This window comes from Peromyscus californicus, unplaced genomic scaffold, assembly GCF_007827085.1.
Source record: "Peromyscus californicus insignis strain IS unplaced genomic scaffold, ASM782708v3 Scaffold_6__1_contigs__length_162567912, whole genome shotgun sequence".
Lineage (NCBI taxonomy): Eukaryota > Metazoa > Chordata > Mammalia > Rodentia > Cricetidae > Peromyscus > Peromyscus californicus.
In genome coordinates, this window is record NW_026294584.1 from 102,286,408 (window position 1) to 102,295,504 (window position 9,097).

The 9,097-nt window shown below is 50.3% G+C and overlaps 1 protein-coding gene across 1 annotated transcript; it reads right to left on the reverse strand.

Moving 5' to 3' along the window:
• Nucleotides 1-6,826: 6,826 nt before the first annotated feature.
• Nucleotides 6,827-8,414, reverse strand: Asprv1 (aspartic peptidase retroviral like 1). The gene is made up of 2 exons (XM_052721548.1): nucleotides 8,371-8,414; nucleotides 6,827-8,293 (listed from the first exon to the last, which is right to left on the reverse strand). Exons 1-2 carry the CDS (start codon nucleotides 8,412-8,414, stop codon nucleotides 7,303-7,305), a joined length of 1,035 nt encoding a protein of 344 aa, XP_052577508.1. The 3' UTR covers nucleotides 6,827-7,302.
• Nucleotides 8,415-9,097: the final 683 nt, after the last annotated feature.

Genomic DNA, 9,097 nt, shown 5'->3' on the forward strand with positions numbered 1-9,097 from the left:
AGGGCCTAATATTGCCTCCGTCCGTGTTTGCTGATTCTTCTTCAACAGGGCAGGCAGTGGGACTTGACCTCTTACCTATTGTGCCAAGAGCCAGTGCTGGCTCGAAGATAAAGACACTTTCCTTCCCCTCCTGAGTAAACTCAAGGTTGAGGGCAGGATCTTTGCCCCTCATCTCAGCATTGCCGGTCCCTAGGTTTTCCCCAGCACATCTTACCATGTCTTGGGTCAGGCTATGCCACTGATGTCTATTTATGGCATGAGCTTTGTTTTTATTTATGCCAAAGAATAAGTAAAAAATTTTAAAAACCTCACAAAATTTACAGCCCAGGTTTTAGTTGAGTGGCATCTACCTCCCTGGCCACCTGGACTTTCCTCCAAGGGCACAGGTGTCCCTCTGCGCTGTCTCTGACTTCCCTGGGTCACCAGCTTAGCCGGCCTTTGTAACAGTCTACTCTAAGGAGCCTCACTTAGTCAATGTGATGTTTGCTGGTCCCCACGCCCCACACAGATGTGGGGAGCACGTTAAGTTCACCAAAGCCCGCTGCTTCCCTCTGACCCAACTCCCCTCGGGCGGGTCAAATGAATGACAGTCACAGAGGTCCCCTCAAACTCTGCCCAGGACGGTCTGTGACTTGTGAACCTCTGCAGTCACTGTCAACTGTCTCTGTGTCTCCTCTATGGGTGGCAGAGGACCCGACAGGCCAGGCCAGGTCACTCTCTGGAGCACATAGACTGGCCACTCCCTTAGCACCCATCGGGATAAGCACTGGTGGCCTTTGGTCTGGCTCCAGTTGTCTCGGTGTCCTCTGATAAGGGACCTCTGTCAGCTGGCCCTGATGCAAGCCCTGTACACGTGAGGCCAAGCTCCTGTCTTGTGACTGCATTCAGATTTTGCCACCCCACCTCGGGTTTGCTGCCAAGGGCCGCCCAGGCCCTGAGGCACCCAGGAGGTAAAATTAGTTGCTTCTGGGTTGTTTTTCATAGACACAGGGTGAGCAATTCAGAAACTCCTTTCAGTATTTCAGGATTGAGAGAATTACCTGGAGCTGGGCTCCTCACTATGAGCAAAAGGATTTGCGAAGATGAAAAGGAAAGGGATAGAAAGATGGATGACGGGGATTACAACTCTGGGTCATAACTGGAAGTGCCAGTGGAAACTCATCTTCCTAATACATACAGAAAGAAATAGAAATATTCCATGGGAGGGGCCAGAAAGGTGGCTCAGTGGTTAAGACCATTTGCTGCTCTGGCACCTATGACAAGCGGCTTTTAACTAACAGTAGCTCCAGCTCTGGGGCATCTGATACCCTCTTCTGCTTCCTCAAAGACCTTTATATATGTGCACATGCCCACATGAAGACACACACATAACATAGTTAATAGTAACAATTGTCAATAAAGAAATATGTCACGAGAGTTCTGTGGTTTTCTTTAGCTCCGACCACTGAGAGGACCTAGGATTAGTGTGTAAGGCAAAGAGTAACTGACCCTTGATCCTGGCTTCTGAATACCAGATCCTAAGGAAGGAGCCAAGACTCCTTGGAGAAGTTGTGCTGGGCAGGGACAAGATAAACCTGGGCCATCTCGTACTGGAAAACAAAAAAAGGTCCTGTTCTCTCTCTCTTTCTCTGAAGCAGGGCCTCATATAGCCAAGGCCAACCCTGAATTCACTACGAAGTAGAAAATGACCTTGAACTTCTGACCTCCTGCCTCTACCGGCAGGTAACACTCAGTCGAGTGTCAGGATCATAGCCTCCTTTCCCATGTCCATGTTAGGTAGTGCTGGAGCCGGAACCCAGGGCTTTGTGCGTGCTCCACAAGCGCTTTACCAGCCGAGCTCTGTCCCCCGAACTTACTTTTCATTATTATTTATGTATGTATTTGTGCTTTTTGAAGCTCCAAGACAATTTTTATTGAAGTTTAAAAGAAAAAACGTCCAAAGCAGGCAAATCGGGACTCTCAGCCACTCACTACAGGAAGGAAATGGAGCGAGAGAGAAAGGCAGAGGCTTTTGAGTTGAGCTGGCACGAAGGTCAGCCATGGCCAACAAGCAGCCCCACGAGGGGGAGGGGAGCTTTATAAAAAGAATGAAGCCCTTTTGTTTGGGAACGCATGCTTCGTCTCTGGCTGGCATCTGAAAGAAAATGACAGAAGAAAAGAGGGGGGAAAAAGTGTTACACCCACGTCAGGAAGGACTTGGCGAGGTGGGCAAACCCACACAGACCCTCGTAACTCTGGGACAACTGCCTGCTTTTCTGTTTTCAAGACCAAGTCTTGCTATGTAGTCTAGGCTAGCCTCAGACTCAAAGAGATTCTCCCGTCCCTGCCTCACACCAGCTAGGATTACAGGTGTGCACCACTACCCAGGAGGGCTCCGATTACAATAGAAAAACGCCCCGGGAAGACGACAGAGGCCAGTCATTCCAAACAACCCAAAACATCAAAATCAACAGGGATAGCACCTGAGGGTAACTCCATATTGGACAGGTACTATTGAGTGGTGGTAATGGAAACTGGGAGCCCAGTGCCAGCTGGGGAAGGACAGAGCTGGAAAATCCCCACTGGAGGCCCTCCCGGGAAGAGTGGCTCAGCTTGCGGGATCATCAATGACCTCAGTATCTGAGGAGAAACGTTCACAGAGCCTCAGGTGGTCTTTATAGACACTGACTCATCACACAGGGAAAAGCAGTCACCCGAGGGTGGGGAAACTTGGCTGGCGGTACCCTAAGCGAGCAAATGAGCCCACATCACCAGCTCTGGAACAAGTGAGCATGCTGCGGCATCCCTGACATGATGACTGAGGGCACACCATCTCTCCAGGGTGTTCTCCCACCAAATTCCTAATAATGAGAAAACAGGAGAATTGGCCAAGGTGAAGGCCATTCTGCAAAATAACCAGGCAGGTATCCCACACATCTCAAAGTCATGAAGATGGGCTGAGTGAGTGATAAGATCATCAGTGCAAAAACAGTTATTACGCCAAGGGGAATAAAGGAGAGTTTATTTTGGAGCTAAATGAGTGACTGTGGCCGGGAACACAGATTTAGGTTACCACAAGTTCCATGTTCCAATGAGGAGGCAGTTTCATGAAGATTTCATAGTAACAGAACAAAGAATGTCATGAATCAAGACACTTTTCACATACACTGGCAGAAGCATTAAGGAGGTGGTTTCGGCAAAGCCGAGGAATCTCAGCTATAGGCCTCGGTTGCTGTGATGAAACTCTTAGCCCTTTGATTGGTGGGAAACTAGGGTTAAGGTAATTCATTCCAAAAGGTTTTTATCTATTACTCAGAGGAGGTTAGGTCTAACAGAGGGAGATATAGGGTAGTTATTTAGTAGGCCAAACATAGCTTAAGATAAATTGTAATTAAGTTCTGATCCCACGACATTCCAACCTCCCCGAGTCACTCAAGTTTTAAACAGTCAATTAATTGGTCTTTGTGGACATGGTTTCTCTTCATGAATTCTCATTCACAAGATGAAAGGTGACACAAGGGCTGGTACTCAGCTGGTGGAGTGTTTGCCTAGATGCAGAAGCCCTGTTTGCTCCCCAGGACTCCATAAACCATACCCGTGATCCCAACACTTGGTGTGGGGCGTGTGGAGGCAGGAGGATCAGAAGTTTAAGGTCCTCTTTCTGGGCAGCTAGTCCAGATTCCGTGAGAGACCCTGTGTCAAAAACTAAGGTGGCACTGGTAAGATGCTTAGCAGGTAAAGGTGCTTGCCACCAAGCCTGATGACCAAAGTTCGATTCCCAGGCCCCGCATGGTAGAAGCAGAGAGTTAACCCTACAGATTGTCCTCCGACCTTCACAATGCACCCACAAATGTCACACATACACAAAATAAATAAATAAAATGTAGTAAACTTTTAGAAATAAGGTGGAGAAAGGTACTCAACAGGAAGCTCTGGCCTTCACATGTACGTGTGCACCCCCGCCAACATACACACACACACACACACACACACACACACACACACACACACACACACACGTACATGTATACATGTGATTTATTGATTTTGGTGACTGTTATGTTTATATGGGAGAAAGTCTTTTTAAAATAAACAGCAGTTAGCATTTCCTATGTGCAATTTTCAGATGGGTCCTCTACATGCGGAAGAATCATAAAGTTAATTACTAACTATTAACATTTAAGGAACCACATGAAATGCTTTGTTTTATTGCAACTTTTCTGTAAGCCTGAAATTATTTTAAAAGTTTGACAATAGAACAAACACGTGCTGGATAAAGGCACACAGCATGATCTAGCACACTCTGGGGGGTTGGGGGGGATTGGTGGGTGGAGCTGTGATCGGAGAAGGTGGAGCTTCTCCAGGTGAGGAGCTGGCTCCTCAATGAAGGGTTTGTCAGGCAGGATGTTCCCTTGTCTAGTGCAGCTCCAGCCTGGGTCTGGGCGGGGCCTATGCTAGCCAAGCTGCCCGGTGAGCCTGATCTGCCTATCTACTGTGAGCTACACACCGGCAAGACAGAGCGCCAGTGTAATGTGATCCAGGCAGCTGCACATTGAGAGAACAGGGGAGCTGACCATCATCACTCCTCCATTGCCTCCAAATTTCAGCCTTCCTCTAGACACTGCCAGGGCATCCACACTTCATTCTGCATTCCATCCTACACCCAAGAGCCAGATGAGTCCAGACACTATCTGTAAATGAAATGTAAATGCCCGACTCGGGTGGTGGGTGCATCTCCCAGGGATATGGCCAAACCCAATGGCTTTTTTCCTTGGTTCTGCTTTGGGCAGCTGGGTCCTGATCCCTGGAGAGCAGCCCTGGGATTTTGCCAACCAAAACAAATTGGTTTACTATAGTTTTTTGAGGGACTGTCTTATGTAGCCCAGGTTGATCTCCAACTTTTGTAGCAAGGATGACCTTGAACTACTGATTCTTCTGTCCCCAATTTCTGTGACTAGAGGTGTATATGACCACACTCAGCTTATGTGATACAGAGGGTTGGACCCAGAGCCTCCTCCTGCATGCTAGGCAAGCCTCTACGGCAGAGCCCCGGCCTCAGCCTCCTCCATCAATCACATTTCATCATCTCACGCCCACGAAGCACCTGCCCTGGTCCACTTAAGCCTCCAGCACTGTGTGGTTCCTTTGGCTCTTCTGAAGGCCCTTCCCCTCAGGGAGTCCTCATTCCTCTTGGAGGGGCACATTGTTAAGAGTTGCCAGCCCAGGCCCCCCCTTATTCAAAACCAAGGTACAACATGTGTTGCAGGTACACCCATAGGAATTTACCCAGCAAGGGCTCAACCCCTTTCTGGGTAGGAGAAGGGCAGGGACATTTTGGGTAGTGTCCCAGAATTCTGGCCCGGCCAGCCATTTCCTGGATCCCCCTTTTCACCTCCACCCACTCTCCTCACCCACCCTCCTTCAACCTAGAACGTGGCTAGAATCTGAAGGACCTAGAGAAAAATAGGTCACAGGGAGGTGTCACCGGCTTGCTCCCTACAGAGAGGGCTTGGCCCAGGACAACAGCAGCGTTCCTGAGGCCTCCAGAGAAATGAGGGAGTGGAGCCTGGGACCTCAGGGAGACCACCACCCTCTGCTGACCAGGCCCCCTGTCCATACCTACCCTTCACCCACACTCAGGGGCTGATTCCAGTTAATTCTGGCCTTGGCTGTCCAGATCCAGGCTTTAGTGAACCCTAGGAATTAGGACCTGAGTCAGGATCCAGGGGAGTCACAGCTGGCACCAAGGAGGACCAGCCAAAGATGCCCTTGCTATTAGGAACCTCCAGAAGTCCTCAGGTCTCTCAGACAGCGGGGCCAGCCAGGTTTCCTTCCCCTGCTCAGAGAGCCTCGCAGGCGGATCCAGCAGCCACTCCTTTGGCCTAGAGAAGGGGGCCCAGCAGGAAAACACTGGCCGGGTGTGTGGTGCAGGCCTGTTAGGCCGGACACTCAGGAGACTTACATAGGAAGATCACGAGTTTAATGCCCATTGGAGCTGCAGAGTGAGTTCAAGACCAGCCTAGGCAACTTAATGAGACGCCGTATTGAAATATAATTATTTAAAAAGGAAAGGGGACTATAGATCAGTAGTAGAACACTTGCCTAGCATTGTGTGAGGCCCTGGGTTCAATTCCCGGCATCACCAAGTAAAGAAGAGGCTCCCCAAACTGTGTCCCCAGTACCCTGCAGCAGACCTTGTGCCAGCCTTCCTGGGCCCACGGTCCAGCTCCTCTCGGGAGCTTTCAGCCCATTCTGTAAGACTGATGAGTTTTCTGATTCTTGGAGGAGGCAAGAAATTGGAAGAAAAACCAAGCTGGACAAGAGATGAGACCTGTCCCCAGCCTTAGGCATGGCCTCACTTCCATCCCATGTCCTCCCAGGAACAAGGTACTCCTTCATGGCCAAGTTTCCCCTAGTTGCCGGAGTCCCAGACCTTCCCAGGGCTGCCCACACGTGCCCATGCCTGTCTCCTGGCCTTATTTTCTACCTCCAAGTCTGGTTCCCTGGGCACCACTCTAAACCTACTTGCTTGGCAGAAACTTCTTGATATCCAAGCTAAACACCTCACAAAATAGTCTTAGGTCACTTTTGGGCATTAGGGATAATTTTTGTGGAAAAATTTTGCAGACTAACAGGGAGGAATCAGAAGTAGTTAGAAGGGGTGAGAGGGATTAGAAGTTCAAATAGCGGCAGTTGAGTCCACCTTAGAAAACCCAGACCCGTTGGTACTACTACTTCCTTTTGCCTCCCCAGGCCAAGCACTCAGGGAATGCTCATGTTTCCCACTCCCCTCCGGCTCTGTCACGACTATTAAGCACATGACATGTTTTTTTTTTTTTTTTTCCACGAACAGATCTTTATTGGTGTTTTGAAATAATTGAATTATTAACACAGGCTCCATGGGATTCGAGGAAGTAACATTCAAGGAGGGAACGGCACTGTGCCGTTGGGAGGACTCATGGGGAGGAGTCAGGAGCAGCTGTCACTCTCCTCCAAGGATCTGGATCATGGGGGCCTTAGCCAGGACCATGCTCAGCTGAGCAGGCTTGGGGACCTGAAGGTGACTGAGCCACACTTCAGGGGACCTAATAGTCCTAACCTCTTTGGAAACTTCTGCCAGCTTTGAAGGTCTTTGTAGACCCTGCTCTACACCACCAAGCCGCCCTCCCTCCCCCAAGAGGGGCAAGGTAAGGCTCCTGCAGAAGGAGGGAAGCTGAGAACACATGTAAAGACTGACCAGGCCCAATGACATCTCCTGAGGACATCTGCTCCCCCCAATACAGGGTCCCCCCCAACCAATGCTAGTAGAAGGAAAGGGGTTTCTTAATGGGAGCCCTCCGAAGGCTCCTCCTCAATGAGCTCCAGGTCAAACTCATCCTCCAAGGAGCCCCCAACAGGCAGCAGGCGGAACTTCTTCCCCTTTAGAGTGCAGGTGCGGTGTTCGAAGTCCAGCACAGCGTTGTGATCCTGCAGGACATCGGTGCCGATAATGGCCTCTTCTGCACTTGCGTTGGCCACCAGAAACTCTGCCTTCAGCTTCAGCTTGCCCAGGGTCACTTCTGTGTCCCACACACCCAAGATCTTCATCTCTGCCCCGTTGGCCACTTTGACCACATTTTCAAAAGGCCGAAGGGTATCCAGGTCACCATCAGTGACCTCCTCCCACAAGCTTGGGTGGACCACAGACACCTGAGCTCCAGAGTCCACCAGGAACCTTACAGGCACATGACCAATCTTCCCTTTAAGGTAGTAGCCCTTACCCATGCTGTTGGCAAACAGAATTTCTCTGGGTTTCTGACCGTGGGTGGTCCCGGAGCCCCCAAAAGCCCTCAGAAGAGCCTCCTTCACAATACTGTAGTCGCCCTGGGCCTGGGGATTGAGTCCATTGTAGACGTCCAGGGCATCTCCTCTGAGAGACTCTTTCAGGAACCGCAGTTTGGTGGCATGGTCCCAGTGGTTGAGGTCATCAATGACTTCAAAGCGGTTCAGCCAAAGGCTGGGGACTATGTTAGCCCCATCGAAAGGTTCTGGGATGAAGGCATGCTCCCGGCCTTCGTTGCTTCTGGCTCTGCCGGTGGCCATCCCTCCGTTCACCTCTGGAAGTTCAGCAGTAACACAAGCCAAGTAAAGAAAGGCGCAGAGCAGTGTGGGCGCAATCACGCTGGATAGCAAGGCTTTTGTCGACAGGGCTTTGTACCTGCCCAGCCTGGGCAAGTTGAGGGGAGCAGGTATACAGGGTGTCTGGCTGGCTGCTGGGCACAGAAGCAGGCTGTCTGTGTTCTGCTTGTTCTGCACGGCCTTTTTGATGCCCAGCCTGGGCCCCCAGGCTCCTCATTCTCCTTTGTTCTAGAAGCTCCACCCCCTGGTCCCGCCCTCCCGCCAGCATCTTGCCTGACTAGCAGGATGAGTGCCTCACCCTCAGTACCCATCCACATGACACCAGCCCGCCTGGTGAGGAAGGCAGTCTCAGTCAAAGGACAGGGCTGTGAGGACAGGGCTGTGGGACCCTCCCCAGCCTGTGTCCCAGAATAACCCAGATGAGGACACAGAGGTGATGACATTCCGGTGTTTATCATTAGCCAGAGAAGGGGAGACAGGAAGCAGGTCTCCATCTGCTTCAGAAGAGGAGACCTGGTTGGCCTTACCCAATCACTGCTTGGGGTGGTCAGGAGAAGGCACCTGTACTACTGATCTCTCAGTGTCCACACCGATGAGGTGACTCAGGCCTTCTAGATTAAGTGTGGATCCTGTAAGTTTCCTCAGAGAGGGAAACAGAGGGGATTCCAGAGTCAGGAAATCTCAAGTCTGTCATGGGTCTCTATCACCTGTCCATCATCTGCCTTTCTACCCACCCATCTTCATCTCTATCTGCCTGTCGGCCTCTATCATCTATCCATCACATAGCTATCATCTCTCATGTACCTACCTAACTGTATGTGTCTGTCTGTCTCCAACATCTATCAATCACATACTCACTATTTATATCTATTATCTATTTACCTATCTGTATCTTTATCTGTCTCTAAGCTCTATCAATCATCTATCTATCTAGCTATATGTTTCTCTGTCATCTGTCTCTTTAGTTTGCCTTTGTGAGACAGGGTCTTCCTGTGTAGCC

What these genes read in the sequence shown, in the direction of transcription:
- Asprv1 (XM_052721548.1), bottom strand. Translation starts at nt 8,414, where the DNA reads ATGTGGATGGGTACTGAGGGTGAGGCACTCATCCTGCTAGTCAG. An exon ending in GCACTCATCCTGCTAGTCAG is followed by an intron (nt 8,294 to 8,370) that starts GCAAGATGCTGG and finishes CTGGGGGCCCAG; the next exon opens with GCTGGGCATCAAAAAGGCCG.